The following is a 24,906-nucleotide window of genomic DNA, read 5'->3' as shown; positions in this document are numbered from 1 at the left end:
AACAAACAAACAAACAAAGAGCTATTATCGAAATACTTGACATTAAAAGCCTCACCCACCACCTTCTTTCTAATCCCACTCCCAGAACATAACCTACTATATCCAGTTCTGTGCATGCAGAATTGTCTTTGGAAACTTCCATGTTGATTACAATTGTTGAATTACATTCTGTAACATTTTCTTACCCCACCAAATTTAAGATACTTAGTGTTGAAACAAGGCTGAGAATTTTCCCATATGTTCACTTTTTCTAACTTGTTAGAGGTACATACATATGGAGAAAATTACTGTTCTTTAGATCTTTCCTGAAAAGTAAGATTCACCATGGAAATTAAATTGACCATTGGTGTGATGCTGCTGCCAAAGTGTGTTCCACTGATGAATGGTTTCAAATCATGCCTACAAAGATGATGCTTTGAAAACCTCATTGCATGGAGTACTATGCAGCTGTAAGAAAGAAAGATCTCTTATCCTTTGAGACAACATGGAGGGACCTGGGAAGTATTATGCTAAGCGAAACAAGCCAAACAGAGAAAGACAAATATCATATGATCTCACTTATTTGTGGAATATAATGAACATAACAGTCTGAGGAATGGGGTAGTCCCAGAGACGTGGAAGTGGGGTACAGACTGACAATCCCCAGAAGAGAGCGTGGTGGGGGAGAGATAAGCTACAGAATTTATATGCATGAACAATGGACATGGACAACAAACCTGGGGACAGGGCGGGAGGGAGGGGGAGGGGAGAATCAGTGGGGGGAGGGAGAAACATCTGTAACAAAAATAAATTAATTAATAAAAAATAAAATAAAGAAAACTTCATTGCATGAATAAACTACTCAACTAAAGGACAAATAAATGGAAACCTCAGAATGATGCCTCTTGTCTGTGATTTTGGCAACAAATTAACCTAAGTTAATCAGATGATTACAAATTGCAATCTATGTTGGCATATTTTTCCTGGAGTGTGTTCAGAGGAAGCTAAAGGTTATCTCAAATTTTTCTGAGAATGAAGTATATACATTCTTGGTATTAATTAGAGTAACAAAGTTATTTCATGTTTTGTAACCTAGAATGAAAAGTTGTATTTGCAGTCCTCAGATAAAGCTGCTTAAGAAGCAAACAAACCAAAGAAACAGATATGATTAATTTAATTTCATCATTTATCCCAGAGACAAGGAACCCAGATGTTTAAGCAGTTGTAGAATCAAATAGCTGAAACTTCGAGAAAAATTCCTTTGTCCTTTTTGGCTGTAATTACTTCTCCAAGGATACCAGGTAGAAATATTCTAGGAAAGGCAAAGAACTTACTGACGTTTTGCTGGCCAAGATTGAACAAGCAAGTGTTATTTTATGTTTTGGGGAAGTTTTTCCAGAGATTAAGGAACTTGAATTTCAGCTTTGATCTCCATCACAGTAATTGTGATGTTCTCCATTTAAGTTTGGATGCTGTTATTTGTTTTCTTGGAGACTCCCATTTTCTAATCAAGTAAGACCATTTACACTGTGCTTTCTTGCCAGTTTGTCTTGGTAATTTTAATAACTGTCTAGTTAGCTAAATAAGCAAAATGTCTTAGTAGTGTCACAGATTCCTTTCGTTTGTCCCTGTTTTTGTTTTTTAGAGGCAGTGTAGGAATGGAATTACTATTGTATTATTAGATGCAGAGGGAACAAATTAGATCAGGGGAAAGTATTTTATTTCATATGGAAAAAAGATAGCAAGTGGACTAGCAAATGGTTCATATAGTGAGCAAAATGCATATTAATTTGCAGTACTGTACTTACTAGCTAAACAATATTAGTTAACTATTAAAATAATAGAACTATGTGTAATTCTGTCAAATAAATTCAGAATAATAATTTACTAAAATATAAGTGTGGATAGTGGTGATACATTTGTACAGTTCTTGAGGGGAATACAGCTCCTAAGGACACCTAAAGTGTTACCTGAAAACGAGTCTCATGGAGAGGTTTGTTTGTGTGACGTACTTACCTAAGTATGGGGGAAAAATAAGACCTGAGAGACATGAAGTAAATGTGGATTTTAAAAAACAAAAGGATAATTCTCAGCCCTCAGAATATTTATAAAGTGATGTTTTCATCTTCCATGGCCAGAGACAAGAATGCCATGGCTAACATAGTCCTTATTAGTCTACTATACTTTTTTTAGAATCAGATTCTGGTACTTTGGGGTCTGTTCTGTTCTTTCTCTGTCTTGGCTTTGTGGTTCTCCTTGCCAACAAAATCTTCTCTTCTTTTCCATCCTCTAGAACCATCTGAGGCCACTTCAAATCCCACAGTGATTTCCCCCACTCCCCCCATTCTCTTATTTCTTCTAATGTTTACTGTGTTACTCTGTGTACATTAATATCCAAGTACACTGAGCTTTTCCCTAATAGCTTCCTATGCTTTTTGTGCTCAAGTGTCTCTACCTTGCTGTGGCCCTCAGGAAGGCTAAGGCCTGGTGTTTGTGCCACTCTAGCCTCTCTCCTCCTGCCCACCCACCTCCACATCACATAATCTCTGCACACTGGGTACTGGAGTTTGGTACTTTCAGCTTCACTTAAATTAGTAAAATCATTGTGAATACTGGTAGTTTTCTTTGATTCAGGAGGTAAATATGAATGCTATTGAGCATGTGTGGAAATCCCAGTGACTAGATTTGTAAAATTTTTGCCTGATCATTGATTTGGTTTGGTAGAAGTTAGATAATTTCTGAAATAAAAGAATGAAGGTGAAACAGAGTCTTAAAAGGCATACGCTTTTTGGTGGCTAACGAACCTTTATTCTGAGAACTTACTTTTCCATGGGCAAATTGTAGGTAAACTTTACTGGGCCAGTTAGATAGAGATGATAACCTTTATGATTAAAATGTTTTAGATCAAGGAATATAAGTTGATTCGTTGCTTAAGAAATGACAAATTTATGTATAACTGAAAGTAATGCCCAGGAGTCCTCCCTTCCTATCCGAGATATAGAATTCGGTGTGGGTTTGGCCATTGATTTACAGTTGTCATTCTCCTTCAAGGGAAGACCTTTACCAGATGCCGCTGCTGCTGTGATATTCTTAACTGTTGCCATCAATATTGACTCTATAGCTGGCTTTTTGAGCTCTTATATCCTGAATTGTTACATAGCTTACTAATGTTTGTGTAGTTACATAAAGCGATGGAATATGGAGAAGGTAGTAAATGATAAAATAAATAAATAAAAGGATATTGGGAAGCAATTTATGGATACCATTTATATTTTATAAATATTAGGCTTTGATGTGTGATATGAACTAACCAAGAATAGAGTTTGTATGGAAGGAATAAAAGAATATGTCATATCCCACTTATGGGGATATATTCAAATAATTGAAAGTAGGGACTCAAAGAGATATTTATACACCTATGTTCACAGCAGCATGATTCACAATAGCCGAAAACAACCCAAGTGTTCATTGATGCATGAATGGATAACCACATATGGTAGATGCACACAATGGAATACTATACAGCTTTAAAAAGAAAGGAAATTCTGATACATACCACATCATGAATAAACCTTGAAGACATTATGCTAAGTGAAATAGACAGTCAATAAAGGACAACTATTGCATGATTCCACTTATATGGGGTTCTTATGATAGTTAAATTCATAGAGATAGAAAGTAGAATGGCGATTGCCAGAGGCTGGGGGAGAGGGAGTGGAAAGTTATTGTTCAGTGGGTACACAGTTTCAGTTCTGCAAAATGAAAAGAGTTCTTTGGATGGATGGTAGTGATGGTTACACAATAATAATAATGACACCGAACTGTGACTTAAAAATGATATTTCAGCACAGTGTTTTTTAAAGAGCCTGTTACAGGATTTCTGTGCTACGTGGATGTGAAATTATTGTCATCCTTAACACTGTGTGTTCTCAGTTGCTCTTTCTACTGGTATTTCATAGTGTATTATCAATGTTGAATCTCTTAGCAAAAGAATTCAAAAGGAAAGGTAGGAGTGAGTATAAAGCAAAGATTATTAATAATTGGCAATTTTATAAATTCTCACTTTTGAAAATGCTTCGATACAGGAGAATCCTAGTGTTCTCAGCAGTGTATAGGAAAGTGTGGTTAATCCATTTCCCTTTAAATAACATCCTGATTTTTATTTTTCTTCTGTTTCTTTTCCTCTTCTACTTACATGAGACTGATAATGATCAACCAACCACTGACCTGAAAAGGAAGCCAGGCCCCGCTATTGACAAAGGGTTTGGCAGTCTCTGATCTCATTTCCCATCTGTTTTTTTTTGTTTTTTTTTAAAGAATTTTTTTTTCTGTGGGGTCTTGTCCTCACTTTTTATTATATGCTGCCAAAAAATAATCTCAATACTTTATTTTGGGCTTTGATTGAAAAGTGTGGGGATTTTTTTCTGTAAATTCCTCGAAAAAATTTTTCGGTCAGAATTCAGTGGCCAACAGTGTAACTTTCTGTGAACATTGTGGTTTGTGGGCTGTTCATGTCTAGGATTGTACTTTCCTGAAAAATCTGGATAAATAATATTTCTGAATTGATGTTGGCCAGAACTTTAGGAGATGAGCACTTTAATTATAGTTCAAGTATAATGCCTTTTACAGAAAACAGTGACAGGTCATTCCTTTATGATCAAATATGCCTTAAAGAGAAAAGCTTATTTTTCAGATAGCACCAATTAGCTGAGTTGAAAAGTGTATTTGTTTAGTTTGTAGTTTATGGTTATACTACTTGTGCAAAGGGCTCAGCCTTGTGAGATACTCAGCCTTATAAATACATGATAGGGTTTCTGCTTTCAAGTTGCTCAAATCTTAGGAGATATCAATATTAGTAATAAGAAGGAGAATGTGACCATGTCATGACATAAATAGAGTCCCATGGGAATTTCTTCTATTAAGTTTGAGATAGTAGGAGATTCTGGTGTCAAGAGTCCATTATGTGTTGGAAATGGAGAAGTTCAGTCTCAGAGAGAAGCCAGGGTTCTTGATCCGGGCTCACCACAGAAATATGAGACAATAGTCAAAGGAGTTAAGAGCATGAGAGTGCTTATGGGGACCGCATCTTGGGGAGTACCTTCACTGGGAAAAAGGGAGTTGGGAAGCAGAGATAGAAAGTAAGAAAAGAACCAGGAAACTCAGAGATCCTCCGAGGTAGCAAGAGCAGTTTGAGGAAGGCAGATAGACAGCTGGCAGTCATGCACTTCTGGCTCATGAGGTGGGAAGAAAGGTCCTTAGAGTCAGTAACTAGGGTGGCTTTGCCAGTTAAGATACTTTCTAGCCAGGGCTGAAGAAGTGAGTGGGTGTGGCACAGAGATTAACATTAAATAGTAGGAGAGAGAAGGAATCATTTGGTTCAGCAACAAGAGGTTTTTATCAGGATTGGGGAGAGGTGAGAATGAGCTAAGGAGAAGAGTCCAGGAATGAGGAAGAGATTGAAGGTGCAAGGTATTATGGGAATGTGTTTTGAAGCAAGGTGCTTAGGGGCTTATAGGGATGAAATTAAAGTTCTTTGGGAGAAGAATTTAGGAAGGAGAGAGTTCTATATCTGAACTGCAAAGAGTGGACTGGATATTGAGAAATTGAGAGGTGACTTGGGCTCAGGTTGACCCAGGTGAGGTGCAGCTTGTGGGGGAGAGTAAGGAGGGTTTGGAAAGCAGGCCATAGGGAATATGATGGGGAGGGGGTAACAGTAAGAGTCATCAAATAGCATTCCCACTGCTGTGACCATGGCCACAGCCCTTACCCTTTCTTGCCTTAGTTAATGTAAGAGCCTCCTGGATCAAGTCTTCTGAATCCTGTTCTTGCTCCCTTCCAGCCTATCCTAACAGAGTAGCCAGAGTGACTGTTTAAATGACATCACTCCTGTGTTCAGACTCCCTCAGTGAAGGCCTTACCGTAGCCTGAAGGGCCCGTGATCATGTCTACCCACTACCTCTCTGACCATCTCCCCAATCCACTCCCCACTCTCACCTGCAGCCACACTGGGCCCCACGGAGAGGGGAGAGGCTCCTCTGCCACTCCTGCCTTAGGGCCTTTTCTCAGGCTGTTCCCTCTGCCTGGTACATTATTTACCCAATTGTCCCTTACCTCCTGCCAACCTTTTCCTAGATCTTACCTTCTCAGTGAGACCTTTGCCACTGCCATACCCTCTAAACCCTTTTGGCATTCCTGGCCTTCTTTACCTTGCTCTGTTTTATTTATTCTTCTCACTGTATCACCTATCTGCTTCTAACATACATGTTTATTGTTTATTCATGTGAACTCTACATGGATAGAAGAAGGATTGAACCAAAATGATGTTTTATGACACAGATAGCTTAATAAGAAAGAAGACCTCTTATCCTTTGAGACGACATGGAGGGACCTGGAAAGTATTATCCTAAGTGAAACAAGCCAAGCAGAGAAAGACAAATATCACATGATCTCACTTATTTGTGGAATATAATGAACATAACAGTCTGAGGAATTGGGTAGACCCAGAGACATGGAAGTGGGGTACAGACTGACAACCCTCAGAAGAGGGGGAAGGGGGAAGGGAAGAGATAAACCACAGAACTTATATGCATGTGACATAACCAATGGACACGGACAACAAAGCTGGGTATGGGGTGAGGGGATAGGGAGGAGGTTGTCAATGGGGAAAAAAAGGAGAAACATCTGGAACAAAAATAAATTAATAAAAAAAAATTTTTTTAAGTATTAAATATTCAAAAAAAGAGAGAGAGAGAGGTTAAGTGGGTGGAGACTTTTTTATACTATATCTGTAGCATTCATTAAATATCGTTCTTTATTATAATTTATTTGTAACTATAAAACTGTTTATTTTTCCCCAAATAGAAAATAAAATCTCCGTGAGAATAGCAAACCATGATTGTTGGGTTTTTATTACAAACTGTAGTTTTTTGGCATTTCACCTTTGCATTTGCCAAAGTTTCTACAACAGGGTATTGATCCATGGTAAGCACTTAATATGTATGGAAGAAATGGATGGATTTGGAATCTTGGCATCAGCTGCCTTTGAGATTCTAAGAGCGTATCTCAATGGGGCAGATCAGGAGAGTAGAAGAGAGGGAGACACTGTCTGTAGGCATGCAAAAACAGAAAATAAAAGTCCTTAAAGAAAAAGAAAATCTAGGTTTTGGCCTCAGAATTAGGATATGCCATTTAACATATTACCAGGTACAAAATCTTTGTGGGTCCTACTGTGTCTGTACCTCTGCCCTTTCCTACCAGGTTGCTTGCAGAGCCTGGATACTGCTGAGTGCATCCTGCATGGGTCTGAGCAGCGTTGTGTGAGCAGCACCAAGTGTGTGCATGAGATCCAGAGGGGACAAATGAAATTCAGCAAGGTCCCCTGATTTCAGAAGTCCTCATATCAGCTCTTCCCCATCTGCTGAGCATTTTATCTGCAGAGCATAATTGCTGCTCTGAATAAGACCATCATTTTGGTGGTGCTGGTAAATGCATGGGGAGATTTGAGCAAAACGCCCCTGGATGCATTAGTGAAACCTTACACAGGAGTGATGAGGGCACATGAGGTACTGTGACTTCCTGAAAGTCGAGTTTATTGGTGTATTGGAATATGTAAATAGCGGACTTGTTTTAACATGAAGCATATTCACTATGCTAGGTGTTCACACAAAGGTATGGTCTCTTTAGCAACTAAAATTGTGTTCTAAAGAGAGACATACAGTGCCATATACAGACAACTAGAAAACTTGCTCACACCTCCCTCAAGGTTATGTTACCGAATGCAATGCAAATAACTCAGAGGGATGGGAGGTGCTCTGGTTGAGAGGGTTAGTGGCTAGAGCCAAGGTTTAGTCATGTGACCCTAGGTTTTAGCCCTAGGGCTGTGGGTTACTAATCTGGGTGTTTGGGTAAGCAGTATACCCTCCTTAAAGTCACTTTTCTTAATCAGTAATTCAGAGACATTTGCCCTAAAATGTGTATTCTCATAAATGGGTGAGAATCCAAAGAGATCCCACCATTCAGGAAAGCTCTTTGCATACCCTGGCTGATGTCCTTCAGTTGGCAAGGAGGGAGCTGAGGGACTAGGGCTCTTATTGCAGCCATCTTCCTCTGATCTAGGTAAGATTGTTTCATTTTTGAGTATGGCAGTTTTTGATTGCAAAGCCAAGTGATATGCAACAGGCTGAGCTCCTTACTAATCGGGGAGCCATTTGTCCCCCAAATGACTACAAGACCATTCCTGGTTTTCTGGATCTTCTCCCCTCCTCACTTGTGTAGTGGTACTTAAGAAGTGATTTAAAACAAGCTTCTTTGTAATACCAAACCAAGCATAAACTAAAAAGTATTCTCTTTTGAAACTAAACTTGACATGTCTGGTCATTCAGGGTTCTGAGCATTGAATTTATTTAGTTATTGTTTACTGTATTTGAACAGGCAATTATAATGCATAATTGGTGGGTTTGAAAAGGTAGCAGAAGAAATTTTTATGAAACTTAAAGGTCTACTGAAATTTTTAAATGTATATGACATTTTAGGAACCAGGACATTATTGCAGTTAACAGAAGCTCTGTGATGTCTCACCAGTTGCTGAAACACTCTCATTTGGAACCTCAAGTGATCTCACAACTAAATAGAACGATCTCCATGTTTAAAAAATCTGTTCATTCATTCACCAACATTTATGTCATGCGAGATGTTATGTTGGGTGTTGGAGAAACAAAGGTGAATTGTAGTTGGAGGTTCTCAAGTCTAAAAGGAGATACAGGAAGGTTTGTGAGCAATTTCAGCAGAATGACGTGTGCTGATTGAGGGCAGTAGGCTGCAGGAACCCTGAGGTTGGTAAGAGCGCTCTGCAGCCAGGCAGAGAGGTCGGTGCATTAGGGAGTCAGAAGTACCCCATATGCTGGAGTGGTGAAATGTAGGAGAAAAGTCAGGAAACGTCAGTACGGCTGATCTAGGAAGGTCTTAGGTCATGCTGAGGAGTTTCGACTTTGCTCTGGTGGCAGTGAGGAGTCATTGAAAGAATTTAATCTGAGGCATGATGCTATCAGATCAGAGTTTTAGAAAGATGACTGGCACTGTGTGGTGAACGGATACAAGGGATGATGGAAGGAAGGCAGGCATGCCAGTGAGGGAAGGTGCTGCACTGAGGTTCATACATGAGCACTTTCATTCTGTGCATTGTCATGGGGATGTACAGCAAGGAGAATCATTGACCTCACAGGTTGTCACTGTTGAGTGACATTGTTGAGCTTTGGGACCATGCAGGAGCTAGCGAAGAGGAGCTGTTAGGAAGAGGTAGAGAGATGTCCATTTCTCTGCACATAATCAAGGCTTGGCCCTTGTAATGTTTTAATTAATTCCTTGGGAGTTGTTTTTTATTAGATCCCTCCAGAAACCTAAATAGAGTTCCTTCTCCAGATTCTTGTCTTGTCCCATGCATTGTCGATTTTCTTAATTATTAGTGAATTAAACATTGAAAATTCTCAGGAAACTGTTTCCTTGAAAATGGAATTGTGTGATCTTAATAAAACGTGTTGGTCAGCTGCCAAGACATGATCTGGCAATGAGGCGTGGGGAACTCCCTGTATGGATTGCAGTTTCCATCCTAGTTTGGGACTGAACCCTCCTGAAAGCGAGTCATCTGCTCTGAAACAAGTGCATTGCCAGACATTTGGAAAGGCTTCATTACTGCTGTGCTCAGTCAGTCACAGTAATGTTTGGTATGGCCCTGGATGCATCCAGGGGTGTATCCAGCAGACATGAAAGGGACCTAACTCCACAGACATGGAAGGCACTTGCGGATTGCCTCAGACCTAGAGACAAAAGGAAGGAGGCATTGGGAGCCATCTCTCTAACAGGGAGTAGTTGAAAATCTGAGATAACTTGAGAGCATTGAAGCAGACACTATCCACTTGGCCCAGTTGGCACAGTAAACATTCAAATCAGAGCTTAATATTTAGTAAGGGAGATGGGCCAGGCCTGAGGGATGCCCACCTAAAGGGCTCTTAGTCTTACCTAGACTGCCTGGGCTCTCATTTCTGGCAGCATCCTCTTCCCTCACCTAACTGAGCTCTGGGCCGTTCCTACCCTCGCTGCAAGGGTGTCCTTTTCCTGGCAGATCAAAGGACTCTTTCTCTGACAAATGCATTGAGCTCGCAAAGGTTTAAAGGGATAGTGCTATTAAATATACTCAAGTACAGGTGCCTTATATGGAATTACAAAGAGGAGGGGTTGACTACTAAACGAAGATAGTCTGTTTTAGCCTAAGAGTAGATTGGAGTTGGCCAGGCTCTGAGATCTGGTGGGCTTCTCTGTCCAGCAGGTCAGCAGAATGGCTCTTGGGCCTTCTTCTCTGACTTCAGGCCATCTGCACCTTGGAGGTAAAACAGCAGGTACTTAGGAAATTTCCCTTTATGTGGCTACTGGCCTGTTAGAAGAGAGCCCTCTTCCTTCACCTAACCCAGTTGTTCCATTTAGGACACCCTAGAAGCCATCTCTTCCTGTTTCAAAGCCTGCACTCCCTTCTGGGCTGCCTGTGATGTTTGTTTTTCTGTCTAAGGCAGGACACTCCCAGCTCTGTGCTCCTTTGAACAAGATGGGAGGGAGACAGTCTGTGGTGGATCCACACAGCTGGCTCAGCTGCAGCCCACCCACTTCTCTAGAATATTGTCTTCAGCTCATTGTTCATGTGGTCCCAGGAGAAGGGTGGGCCATTGTTTCAGTCTCTTAATTAAAACCTTATAAAATAAGATATTGTAAACACCCAGTGGATATATTTCTCACCAGGAATTAAGAGGGCTATTCTGTTATAGTTTCATGTCCATTGTAAAATGATTATTAAAATACCCAGTGCCCATATGGTTGCGAGGTTTAGAAAACTAAAGAAATGATGACATGTCATGGCTGGTTTGGCTCAGCAGTTAGAGCATCTACCGGTGGACCAATGAATTGTGGGTGCGATTTCAGCCAAGGGCACATACCTTGGTTGCACTTTGACCCCATCTCTGGTCGGGATTGTGCAGGAGGCAACCAGTCGATCGATGTGTCCCTCTCACATCAGTGTTTCTCTCTCTTTCTCTTTCTCTCCTTCTCTCTCCCTCCCACTCTATCTGACGATAAATGGAAAAATGTCCTCCGTGAGGATTTAAAAAAAGAAAGAAAGAAATGATGACACAAAGCATGTCTTGGTTAACACTTATGCCTCTGTTTATTTAAGTCTTTGTGGTGAATCTTCCTTCCTTTTAATCCGACAGTTCCTTTCATTAAACAAAGTAAGCGGGGGACTATAAATCAAAGCAAATACAGTATTAATTTTTTTTCTGGACATTTTTTATGTGCCAGTGTCTCACTAAACAATTCATAGCACTTACATAAACCATTTGAGAGAGACAAACTTAGTATTCCATGTGCACAGAACTGTGGAATTTTAAACCACAAAGGAAACCTGGAAATCCTAAAAATCTCTTTATTTTATGGATGTGGAAAGTTGAAACTCTCTCCCAAGGTCACACAGCTAATTAAAGGCAGAGCTCAAATGAGAACTCAGGTTTCCTGGCTCTCAATTCAAACCCCTTTCCAATGTCACTTCTCAGATTCTCCCCCAGGAAGTTTAATTAAATTGTGCACTGCACATTGCTTGTGGCTTGCAACATGAGCCTCTCGGATCCCAGCCACAGTGGGTTAAGGTAGCATATTGGCCAGCACTGATGAAGGAAGACAGAGCTCTAACCAGGTTGGGGTCAGGATTTTGATAGTAGAGAGGGATTCCAAGGTGAAGCTGAAGATACAGGGTTGCAGCAGGCCATCAGGGGAGAGAAATGAGTGATGAAGAGGAACAGGAAATGCCAGGAAGCCCCAGGGTTGGCCCCAGGTATGGAGACCTGATACCTCTGTGTGTTCCCTTTAGATGGCCCTGACTCTGCCCCCTGGGCTAATAAGCATCCAGATGTGGCTCATAGTCAATCAAATGATCTCAGTTTTTGGAGGCAGTCATTTGAACCAAGAGAAAATATGTTTTTTAAAATTAAAAAAGGATCTGTTTAAAATTTGTTATTCCAAATTAGATTTTCAGATTGTTGTAAATTTTACTCTTCATATTCTGGTCTGGAGGGACAACTCTGTACTTCTTCTTCTCATTCCAAGGCGGGGAAAAGTCCTATACAGACTTACCTGGGGCTCTCAGGTGTTTATGCATCATTATATAAGCCCTTTGGAGGAGGACTTCATCCCTTCCTTTTTCTTCTTTAGCAGTTCAGTTTTCCTTTCAATTTCTCCTATAATTTTGTGGAACTTCTGCCCTGGCCAGTTTGGCTCAGCAGTTAGAGCGTTGGCCTGCGGTCCAGAGAGGCCCGGGTTCAGTCCCCACTAGGGGCACGTACCTCGGTTGCAGTTTGTCCCCGGTCCTGGTTGGATTGTGTGGGTGGCAACCACTCAATGTGTCCCTTTCACATCTATGTCTCTCTCTCTCTCTCTCTCTCTCTCTCTCTCTCTCTCTCTCTCTCTCTCTCTCTCCCTCCCTCCCTCCTTCCCTCCCTCCCTCCTACTCTATCTGAACAAAAAATGGAAACATGCCCTTGAGTGAGGATAAAAAAATAAATTTTTTTTGTGAAACTTCTCATAAGACTCCTGCCCATACTTGGTCAACATATTTAAGGATTTCTATGTGTCAAAGATTATCAGTGTTTAACTTAAGTAATGGTACTGACCAAATATAGACTATTTGTTAGACTCTAAATAGGCTGTTTTTTAGCTCTTTTAGTAGCTAGAAGAGGGCTTTATTTTTAAATTGTGCTTTATGCTGTGAGATTTATATCCTAATGGTTGTCTGAGATGCTAGCTATGTTTAGATTTAATTTTAGGTCTTATCACACTTCATAATGTGAAATGTTTTTCCCCTCCTCCTTGCAAATGTAGAAAGTTACTTAGTCAGAAGCTACTAAACTTTCTTAGTAGAATGGAAATAATTTATTTCCAAACATAAAAATGGGACTTATAATCTTTGAATGTCCAACCTTGATACTTATTTATGTAGAGTGGACACAGACTCATGTTTTAGCAGGAATATTATAATTTTAACTGTTAGAAAAGTAGAAAAAGAATACCACAAACATGAAAAAGAAAATTTAGCTAATTTTTAAAGATGGGCTTTAATGTTCACTGAGTATAAATATTCTGGTATTGACTTGAATTCTGTTATAAGCCAGATAAAACTACAGAAATTTAGTGTGAATTGATTTGGCATACACAGTTGACTGTTATGCGAATGTAACATTTAATACCTAAAATCTGTGGAGCAATTAAAATTGAGCATTCACTTACACTATAGCCTTCCCTTGTCATTTCCCATAATGGACCAGGTAATTTTTGAAATAAAAGGAAAAAAACCATATGCAAGTAATGGATGATTATTGGTAGGTTCCTCTTTCTTTCTCCATTGTCTATTTTATTCATTCATTTATTAAGTGCTTGGCACAGAGATGCAAATAGAAAGATGCATCTCCTGCCTCCAAAGAAAACCACAGTCTGGTAAGGCAGAGAAGGATGTGCCTGCAGGAGACTTTTGGATAATAGAATCAGAGATTGATGAGCTACCTATCAGATAGGGCCTCATGGGGCATGGTTTAAAAGGTCATCATCCTCTAGCATCAGATCTCTACTTTGCAAGTCCAAAGACAGAGTTTGGTCAATATAACCAGAGTTATTTGGGCTCGGGGGAATTGACTTATGGTGGCCAACCCCACAAGAGAATAAACCAGAATACCCTTTAATAATGTGCATTGAGAACTAGAATTAATAAGTAGATCAGGATATATTCACTGGTATGCGTTCTAACTAGCAAAGTCTAAATGGGGATCACATTATAAACAAGTGGATTGTTGAGACTGGACTCAGAGCAAAGGCAGTGAGTGGAAGACCTTGGCTACAGGGGGTGTTAAACAATGACTTCTTATTGATGCCAAGTCCAGTAATCCTCCCGTGGGTCCCAGCCTGATGGATCCCACCTTTCCTTTTACAGATGCTGAGAAAAGTGCTCTGGTCATGAAAGCCCTTTTCTTTCTGTTGGCCCATTCTTTCCCCAGATGAATTAAAACCACTGACTAACCTGTGTGTTGGTGGGGTTTTAGTTTAATTCAATTTTTTTTTTTTTTTTTTATCCTCACCCGAGGATATTTTTCCATTTTTTGTACAGATAGAGTGGGAGGGAGAGAGAGGAAGGAGAGAGAGAGAGAAACATCGACGTGAAGGGACACATCGAGTGGCTGCCACCCGCACGACCAACCAGGGCCGGGGACAAACTGCAACCGAAGTACATGCCCTTAGCGGGAACCGAACCCGGGTCTCTCCGGACCGCAGGCTGACGCTCTAACCGCTGAGCCAAACTGGCCAGGGCGTTTAATTCAAATTTAAGTAGAGTTCTAGGATGTTTTTCCTTGGACATAGAATATATTTTAGTTCTAGGATTTGATGGGTTTGTTTATTTTGTGTGTATGCAAAAAGCTAATCTCATTTGTTGTGTCTTGACTTTGCTCTTTTAACTTTCCAAGAGTAAGCTTATCTCCAAGTTTTAAGTGTACTCAGTTGAATACACTTGCACTCATCCTGTACAATTTAGCTTAAGCCTCAGTACACATCTTCTTGATGTCCTCTTCTCCTTGTTGGATTTAGTCTCCCCTGCTCTTTCCTCTCTTACCAGCCTGTGGGTCTGTGGTATTTTCCCTTGTACCCCTGTAGTACTTGTCACACTGTAATGATTTATTTCCTCATCTTCCTCTGTTATCAGACTGTAACCTCTATAAGAACTGAATTTTATTTAACGAGTCTCTAATGCTAGTTCAGTGTCTGTTGGTAGAAAGTAGGGACCCAGTAGAGAGAGGGAAGGAAGGAGGGAGAGATATTTATATTGAGCCCTTAAGTGATCAGTAGACTGTTCTTTGGGAAGAGAAGCCACTAAAGTCTATTCTCAAGGTCTAACAGACATTTTTCTCTTACTTGACTGCTCTTAGGACACTGACTGAATGGAGGGTGAGTGTGGAAACCAGATTTCAGCTTAGTGTAGCCGCTCAATGCTTCTGTCCTAACACTATACTGTGATTCGCATTTGAAAGACATTTTCATGAAAATGGCAATATTTTCCAATATTTTAATTAGGAGATGTTCCTAGTCTCTTACAGTCTTGTTACAGTTATCTGTTGCTGAATAACAAATTACCCCAAAGCTAGTAAGACAATAATTTATTGTTTCTCACAATTCTGAAATCTGGCTGAGGCTAAGTTGGGGAGTTCTGCTTTATTTAGTGTCTACAGGGGCTGGGATATCTAAGATGACTGCTTCACTCACACTGAGGTACCTCAGCTAGGATGACTGGAACCAGCTAGAGGCTGGTGGGGCACCTTTCTATGTATGGCCTTTCCATATGACTAGCTTGAGTACAGCATGGTAGTCTCAAGGTAGTAGATCTAAGCTAATCCTCACCTGAGGATATTTTTTCCATTGATTTTTAGAGAGAGTGGAAGAAGGGAGGGGGAGGGGAGAAAGAGAGAGGGAAACATCAATGTGAGAGATACACATTGATTGGTTGCCTCCCACACACACCCTGTAGGCAGTAAACCTGCAACCCAGGTACGTACATGTCCTTGACTGGGAATCAAACCTGAAACCCTTTGGTGTGTGGGCTGCCACTCTAATGACTAAGCCATGCTGGCCAGGGGGGTAGTAGATCTTTTAATATGCTGGTTGTCTTCCAAGAAGGAAGAATCAGAAGCTGCCAGTTCTCCTAAAGACTAGGTTCGGAATTGGCACAGTGTCACATCTACCTCATTTTATCTGTGCGTGGCAGCCCGGATTCCAGGGGAGGGGAAGTGTACTCCACCTTTTGGTGTGAGGAAGAGGATGAACATATAGGGAAGGACGGTAGGCATCTGAAAAAGAGGATCTAAAACAGACATGTACAAAAAACTACACATAAAAAGAACATTTAATCTAGATGTGTACTGAAGAAGCATGTCTAATTCAAGTGACTGATTTTTTTAATTTATTTTTTTATTCTCACCCGATGACACTTTTCCTTTTGTTCAGATAGAGTGGGAGGGAGAGATTGGAAGAGAGAGAGAGAGAAACATCGATGTGAAAGGGACACATCAAGTGGCTGCCACCCACACGACCAACCAGGGCCGGGGACAAACTGCAACCGAAGTACATGCCCTTAGCAGGAACCGAACCCGGGTCTCTCTGGACCGCAGTTCAACACTCCAACTGCTGAGCCAAACCGGCCAGAGCCAAGTGACTGATTTTAAAGACCTGTACAGAGTTTATTAGAGTACAGTCTCTGGGGGAATAAAGGGGCTCTCTGTGATCAGAAAACTAAGCTTTACGAAAATCCTAGACTTGATCAGTAATGGAGTCAAACCTGGTATTCTGGTATTGGTGGGTGGTAATAAACATGTGTGTGATTGGTTTAATTATGTTCAGTGCTCTCTAAACATTAAGTCAGTCTTGAATGATTTTTGCTTGCCTGCTTTTTTTTTTTTTTTTAATTTTTTAATTCTTACCCAAGGATATTTTTCCATTTATCTTCAGATAGAGTGGGAAGGAGGGTGAGAGAGAGAAACATAGACATGAGAGGGACACATTGACTGGCTGCCCCACGCACGACCCCAACCAAGGCAAGGGATGAACCACAACCGAGGTACATGCCCTTGACTGGAATCAAACCCAAGACTCATTGTTCCGTGGGCCGATGCTCTAACCTCTGAGCCAAACCTGCCAGGGTGATTTTTACTTTCTTTTTAAAGTGTGAGCATAATGGCAGTTTGATCCTCAAGAATCAAAAAGACAAATTTTCTATTATTTTTCTCACCTTAAAGGAGTGCTTAGTCAAGTGTCACATATTCAGAGTTTCCTGCATTGGTAATTCACTGGGAGAATTTTGTAATCGTTTCTCTCTTCCTAGTCTTGTGATGGGAAATGGTCTGGAAATGACTCCTAATGGTCCTATTTCTTAACTTGAGCCATTTCCTGAATATTTTCAAAGTATACTCATTAGTTTCAAAAATCTTAATAGACCCAAATAATCAAGATAAGGACACAATAAGTGGGGATATTAAAAAGTATACATAATTTCTTAAGCAATTTCCCTTTACTCATTTTTGCCTGATTCTTAACAGTTTAGGCAATCTTTTATAATTGATGTGTTATTTTGAAGCTTTTTGAATAGATTGTGCCTCTGTAATGCTTACTGTCACATATGGCATTTCATGGGGACAGGTGTGTAATGAGAGTCACCCTTTCTTTGAGATATTCTCAAAGAAACCAAGACACCCAGGGTCTCAAAAGCCCTCTTGGAGGCTGAAAGAATTAATAATTCACCTGTAAAGGGCTTTGGTAGAGAATTGAGTTCCATACTTTCCTTCTTATAGAATAAGGAAGCCTTATTCTAAAAATAGGTAAAATTAATTTCAAAGATGGACACAGTGCAAGAAAAGACTAAATATCAGTGAGGCAGACACAACATAGAGAAAATGTGGGCAGGAAATCAAATTAAGTTATACACAAAGTATATGCCCTGGGGTTCTCCACCTGTGCTGGTGAGGGAGGGATCACAAATTTGACCCAAAGTTTCTTCTAACCAAAGGAAGAAGAGAAACAGCTGGAGCAGCTGTTGGGGGATTCCAGCTTAGTAATTAGCCATGAAGAGCGAACAGGATAGATTCTGTTTGCAAAATGTTTTCATATATGCTGTTTTATGATCTGTTAATAGTTCCAAGGACTGTAGTCCATGGGAGAAGAAATCTAGAACATTTCTTTCTGAAGCCTGAGACCCAGTTTCCTCATTTTTACGTTACTGTCCCTACCAGACAATGTTAACTGGGGTAGTAGACATGCTTCTGCCTATAGTCTTAAGGCATTTTATTATTTAAAATAAGCATGTAAGCCTCATGAAACAAGAATCGTTTCTTAAAATATGTGTTTATTGATTTTTGAGAGAGAGAAACATCAATGTGAGAGAGATACATCTATCTGCTGCCTCCTGCACACCCCCCACTGGTGATTGAGTCCACAACCCCCAGCACGTGCCCTAAATGGAAATCGAACTGGGATCCCTTAGTCCATGGGATGACACTCAACCCACTGAGCCACACCTGCTGAGCAACAATAGTTTGAAGATTCATAGGAGGGGAGGTAGAATTCACAATTCATAGATTCAGTGAGAACCTTCTACCTGTCTGGTTACCTTGTTCTTGGGCGCTGGAATTGTGGCAGTGAACACAGACATAAAGGGCAATTAAGAGAGATGGATGGTGGTGATGGTTGCACAGTAGTGTAAATGTACAGTGACACTGGACTGTACACTTAAAAATGGTTAAAATTATAAATTTTATCTTATATTTGTTTTACAACAATGAAAAACAACAACAATTAAGGCAAGTAAAAAGCAGTGTAATGGGACTAGATCAAGTACCTGGGGGCTTAGGGACTTCTGAATGGGCCTCTGCTTTGCCTTGGGGAGCAGAAGGGCTTCTTAGAGGAGTCACTGGGACCCCGATCCAGAAAGAAGCAGGAGCCCTTGCCCTGCATGACTTTTGAACTTTAGGGTGTCAAGTGGGGTTTGTTGTGTGACCTAAGGAGGAAGGTAGTAGAGGCTGAAGTGACTCTCCATGCCAGGCCCTGCTGCCCTTGGAGGCTGCCCCTTTCCTGGTTCACCTAACCAAGTCCTTGCTTGGTGCTTTCCTCCACAGACTGCCATTCTGAGGCGACAGGGTCGGTACAGATGCTCCACAGTTCCTACAAACGCCCAAGAGGAAGCGCAGAGCTTATTTGTTACAGAGGTAATGTGTTCATGCTACATTCATTTATGTTATTTTAAAGTCACTTTTTTCTCCCACCGCCTTTCTTTAAATTTTAATAATGTTTTCAAGAAAGTGTCAGGGAGACAATTGTACTTTTTATAATGGAAGTTAAAATCAGAATAACATGAGGTTTTCAGAATCTGAAACTTAGAAATGTCAACAAAACATTCTGACAACAAAACATGAATTCTGCAGAACTTATAAATAAAGGGCAACTTGTCAATGAACTCACTGGTGTAATGTCAGAGGCTTCGTTATTGGTATTTTTTTTAATGAAGGCTAAGCACACACATTTTTGTCTTCATTGACACTATTTACATGTTTATGCTTGGAACTTACTTTCAAGACTAGTTCAGTATTTATAAAGTGCCAGGTGAAAATGAGCCAAGACTGATGATCCCTGACCAATGTATGATTACTGTTACTTTTGTCTGAACACCCAAGTGATGATCATCATGAGGAGGAAAGAAAAGGCATTGCATTTAGATTGCTTGCCCTCTACCCATCTTGGGGTGTTTTTTCCTTCCTCCAGGTGCCTTTAGGTAGGATGAACTAATTAGGTGTTTATTTTTGTTTCTTTGAAGTGCTCCTTCATTTCAAAATAATGGAATTTTATTCCCATTTTCTGGATGATAAATATGTCCATCGATAAATTTGCCCACTATAAGAAAGTTATGTTTTTAAAAATAAAGACCAATCAAAATAACAAGATTTAATTTCTCATGATATTTTTGAAATGTATTAAAATGTTTAAGTGAGTTCTCTCATGCTTCTGAAATAACTTATCTTACCTCTTTTGCTACCATATTAGTAAAATTAATTCTAGACAAATATAGCCAAGTATGTATATATAATCTTTTTATTTTTAGTCCTCACCTGAGAACATTTTTCCATTGATTTTTTTTTTTTTTTTTAGAGTGGGAGGGAGGAAGGGAGAGATTGAGAGAGAAACATCGATGTGAGAGAGACACATTGATTGGTTGCATCCCACACGACGCGACCAAGACCAGGGATTGAACCCGCAGTTCTTTGGTCTGTGGGCCAACACTCTAACTGCTGAACCAAACTGTCCAGGGCTGCTTATATAATCTTAAATGTTTATTTTAAAACTGGATATAGGCAGATTGTAACCTACAGGTAAAGTCTGGTCTGCAGCCAGTTTTTATAAATAAAGTTTTATTGCAGCATAGCCACACTCATTCGTTTACCTATTGCCTATGACTGCTTTTACATCACAGCTCAGAGCTGAGGGGTCACAGCAGAGACAGTATGTCTCTCAAAGCTGAAAATGTTTATTGTACGGCCATTTGCAGGAGAAGTTTGTTTACTTCTATTTTAAAACATTTAGTAAAATTATTAATTACTAATTTAATTTTCCCATTGCTTAAAAAATACAGTTTTTGAAGGGCAACTCTCCATTAAGTTCTTTAATCTCTGCGGGTTGAGCAATAGCGGCTTCATCCTATGCAGCTGGAGCCAACATAACTAAACCCTCTTGGGACCCTTCCACTAGGGTGGAGTGCAACAACACTTCCTCTCCATCCTCTTGTCCAGAGGAGAGTGACCTAATGGCTTTTTAAAAAACAACTTCAAAAACCTTTCAGTATAACTTCAAAATATTATTGACTTTTACAAGTTTGAAAGGTCAGTCATGAAATCAGATCCCTGTGCTTTTAGAGATACAGTTCTCTGGATACTGATTTCTGATTGAACCCATTGTCTCCTAGACTTTGAACATCCCCAGAGGGATGGGTATTGCTTGCCTTATTCTGTGTTTCTACCTTGGAATTTAGTAGATACCTGCTATGTGGGCAGTCAACAATGGCTCACTAAATGAATGAACCTCTGGCTACTTAACCTGGCTAACATTTTTGTAGTTCCTTATAATTTAAAATATTTAAACATTATAGTTATGTTTTTTATTAGTTTTATCTAAGGTACTAAACATTTGGACACTCAGGGATTCCATTCATGAATGCACAGCACATGAACATGTATGCCTTGTGCTTATTTATGTTTTAATTGAGTAGGTACATTTTATACTTCAGAATGGTTGTAGTGACCTGCAAGAGACTTTGGTAGCACTTTAGTGGCCGTGCTTGATGGAACCACCATGGCCCTACAGGCTACTACTGTCCCTGATTTGGCTTCCACAACAAATAGAGTAGAGGCACATCCACAAGACTACATCATACGCAGTCAGACTTGACTTAATTATGATAATGGACCTACAGGCATTAGTGGGGAAAATCCAAACTTAAGGATAATTCTGAAATCATATTGATTTTGGAATGTAATTTTGAGTGTGGATGTCTGATGTTCTAAATGTGAAAATGCTTTGAAAAAATTTTAAAAGCATTTACAAGAATAAAATAGTATTTAAAAACATTTGTAACTACGTGGCCAAGAAATTGAAAAGTTGTTTATCTCCCACATCTGACTCTGTCCTTAACCCTTTTCTGCTGTTTATTCCACCTCTCTGACTGATGAAAGCTTATACTACCTTCCCTTCACAGCCTTGCCGGTAAAGTGCTCAGCGTAGGGCCTGGCACAAGAGAGGCACTCTCTGTTGTTGCTGTAGTTATTTTTATAACTTTGGGGTGGAGGACAGTTTGCCTCAGAAGGCCTTCATCTACGAAATAGATGAAAAGGTGCGTAATTAAACAATGAAGAGAAGGCAGCAGAACAGAGGCTTTGTTCACAATGTTAGTTACAGCCAGTGTCGGGTCAGCTTGGTAAGACATAAACACATTTATCACCTATGTTTTCACTTACTCACTTCTTTTGCCATACTGAAGTGTACATACATGTAGTCAAGAGCTGATCACACAGAAAATTTATTTGGGCTAAGCTGATGGTAACTAAATCAAACACTATTGATTTTGACTTATTAATAATGTATTTGATGTATATGAAGATCTGGCAGATGCGTCCTTATAAAGTTCAGACTCTATATTCTACTCAGTGGATCCTTCTGGTAGATGAACGAAAGACACCATGCCGGCCCATTGAGTCTGTCATGTAGTTTAATGTAGTCTCTGTTGGTTGTATCACCGATAGAATCATTGGCAGTGGAATGCTCCATACTTTGTGCATTCTGTGCACACATGAAGATGTCACGGTGCCACTGTGAAATGGAATCTTTCCTCCTAATAACCTCACTCTGTTCCTTACAAGTAGAAGGATAAATTGAGGGCAAATGTATGTAATACTAACAGAGCCAGTTACAATATTAGGAAATATCATGAAAGAGTCTTTTGGTTCACACTTTCTGTTCATGTTCATGTTCTAGTAGAGGCCACACAATTTTTTAAAAAAACAAGTGCTTTTAAGTCAGAAACTGTACACTGTTATGTAAAAGTAGCAAGAAGAGGTGAAGTTTGTCCCCTGTAAAATCTTTTGTCAGACTACGAATGATAGTAACTTAAAGTGACCCCTCTCCCAAGGGTAATGATTCAGTGGTTCTTAAGTGTCACAGGAACCTCTGATGGTGGAATTCAGGCATGAGAGTGTTGAAAGGTAAGAATTTTTTTGATGTATGTATGGGTGTTTATTCATAAACCTTCCCAACTGTTCTCAGTAAGTCACCACATTTTTTCTCTCATATACTTTCTATTTTTTTTAATCCACCTTCAATAGTGCATCAAAACCTACAACTCTGACTGGCATCTTGTGAACTATAAATATGAAGATTACTCAGGAGAGTTTCGACAGCTTCCAAAGTGAGTAAATGGGCAGACCACACAAGGTGCGGTTATACACAAAGGGAAAACTCTTTGTATTTAAAATATTGAGGGACGTATGTAATTTCTAGCAATCAGAGTAATTGGAGAAAATATTTCTAGATGGTTTGTGTGTATATTGGGTAGCTGTTGTTTACAGGGCATTTGATAATGGGTCTCAATCCCAGTACCCTAGGATTGGCAGGCAGTAGTAAACACAGGGGTGGTTTAATTATGTCCAGTGATTCTTCTCAGTATACCACTGATAAGGCACAAACAGGTGAAATTCTTTCAGTGAGAAATAAAAAAGAAAATGTATGAGTATTGAAATATGCTATAATGTGTTTTATTTTTAAAATAATAGTTTTAAGAAACAGAAATTTTGTTTTATATTGAATGAATGACATTTTTTCTTCATTTTTTTTACTGAAAAAATTTTATGTTAAAAGTATATCAAAGAACAAGCATTTTCCCAGACAAATTTTTTTACCTCCTTTAAAGTATTAGCACATTCTGTAATACACAAAAAGCACGTGTTTAGATTGATTAGTGGTGGTTAAGGTAAACCAGGAGTGGGTAGGTCTCACCTTGAGAGGATATTTGTTATAAAATGGTATGTCTTTAAATGATTCAATTGGCAAATTTAAGTGTAGTTTATTATGAAAATTGAAAGTAAATAATGATGGATTGTGTTTCAGGAGTAGCCATTGCCAATGAAAATTTTACTTGAGATCCTATTAATATATTTTTCTTTGTGTTTGTTACATCTATGGGTTTAATCTATTTATACAGATTGATGGACCTAGCTATTTGTTTTTTCTTAAGCTATTCCTTAAGAGGGTTTAGCCAACTTCCCAAATTTCTCTTTTTATTTTATTTATTTTTAAAAAATTATTATTTTTTTTATTTTTTAGAGAGAGAGGAAGGGAGAGAGAGATAGAAACATCGATATGAGAGTGAGACATCCATTGGCTGCCTCCTGCATGCCTCTTACAGGGGATTGAGCCTGCAATCCTGGGCATGTGCCCTGACCGGGAATCGAACCGTGACCTCTCAGTCCATGGGATGGTGCTCAATCTACCAAGCCACACCAAATAAGCACCAAATGCCTATTTTTTAAACCTCAGCTGAGAACATTCCCTCCAGCAGTATCTTCTCCTGAAGGGCATGCCTCTTAGCTCTATGTTCACCCAATACTCATGTGGGAATTTCTGAATTCTTCCCATTTGATCAGATTAACTTATTTTTGCTGATAGTTTTGTTAGTACTATTTTCATAGACTGTGAGATATGTTGTACTTACTATATAATACTTTACTTTTATTGCTGGTAGAGTTTACTTTTTGGCATTAGTAAGTTTCTGATTATGATGAGAATGAGAGGGAAGATTGTAACAATGATTAAAAACAGATTCTGTTCTACATCTGCCTGTGTCATCTACTTGCTCTGCTCTCAGTAAGCCTCAGTTTTCTAATCTATTAAATGGTTTTAACACCAGTCCCCACCATCAAAAGGACTAAGGAGAAAACACATGAAGTACATAGCACAGTACCTAGCACATACTTGTTTAATAAATGCTACCCGCTATTGTTATTGTCATGTTTTTGTCATTAATGCCCACCAAGTCTTTATTTATTAATAAACTTTCCCATTTTAAAATACCTGTGTAACTCCCAACAAGCTATGCCATTTTTTCTTTATTTAAATCAATGTGAGAGAGATACATTGATCAGTTGCTTCCCACATGACCCTGACTGGGGCCAGGGATCAAATTTGCAACCCCAGATACATGCCCTTGACCAAGAATCAAACCTGTGACCCTTTGGTCCTCGGGCCAACTCTAACTGCTGAGCCTAACCAACCAGAATAAAAGCATATTCTGTCTTTTCTACATAGCTTTTGGAGTTGTCTTAACTCCAATGTGAAAAGCAATGACATTGATGGTTTTTATCTTTATCTGAGTGGGCCAACTTTGGATTTGTTAAATGCTGGTTCTTCTGATGGAAGAAGAAATGCAGTATCTCGTCATGGATCAGGTATTTATAAAACAAGTTTTTTTTCTTCTTTTTAAAGCAAAGTGGCCAAGTTGGATAAACTTCCAGTTCATGTCTATGAAGTTGATGAGGAAGTTGACAAAGACGAGGTAGGATGATTACGCACAGATTTAAAAATTGATTGATTTTACAGACCTAGAAGATTAATTAGAAAATTACCAACATTTAGCCAAAACAGGAATTGGAATTTCTTGAAACGGGAAGAATTTTTTTTTTTTTTAATGTGTTGTTTGATTGATTGAAATACGGTTTCTGTTTCTACTTGACTGCTTAGCATACGTAGCGTGTTCTCCTGGTCCTGTTTATT

General features: G+C 39.5%; 1 protein-coding gene across 11 annotated transcripts in view; it reads left to right on the top strand.

The window, feature by feature from the left end:
- The window catches only part of DOCK9 (dedicator of cytokinesis 9), a 293,010-nt gene that overhangs the window by 141,708 nt on the left and 126,396 nt on the right, over nt 1–24,906 (top strand). For all 11 annotated transcript variants that reach the window (XM_036250431.1, XM_036250430.1, XM_036250427.1 and 8 more), the window contains exons 3-5: nt 18,714–18,803; nt 22,464–22,546; nt 24,619–24,688. In XM_036250431.1, the coding sequence (XP_036106324.1) occupies nt 18,714–18,803; nt 22,464–22,546; nt 24,619–24,688 (243 nt within the window). The remainder of the gene's footprint in view (nt 1–18,713; nt 18,804–22,463; nt 22,547–24,618; nt 24,689–24,906) is intronic.

Source organism: Molossus molossus, unplaced genomic scaffold (assembly GCF_014108415.1).
Source record: "Molossus molossus isolate mMolMol1 unplaced genomic scaffold, mMolMol1.p scaffold_m16_p_9, whole genome shotgun sequence".
NCBI classification, from domain to species: domain Eukaryota; kingdom Metazoa; phylum Chordata; class Mammalia; order Chiroptera; family Molossidae; genus Molossus; species Molossus molossus.
This window is presented reverse-complemented; position numbering and strand designations above follow the sequence as displayed.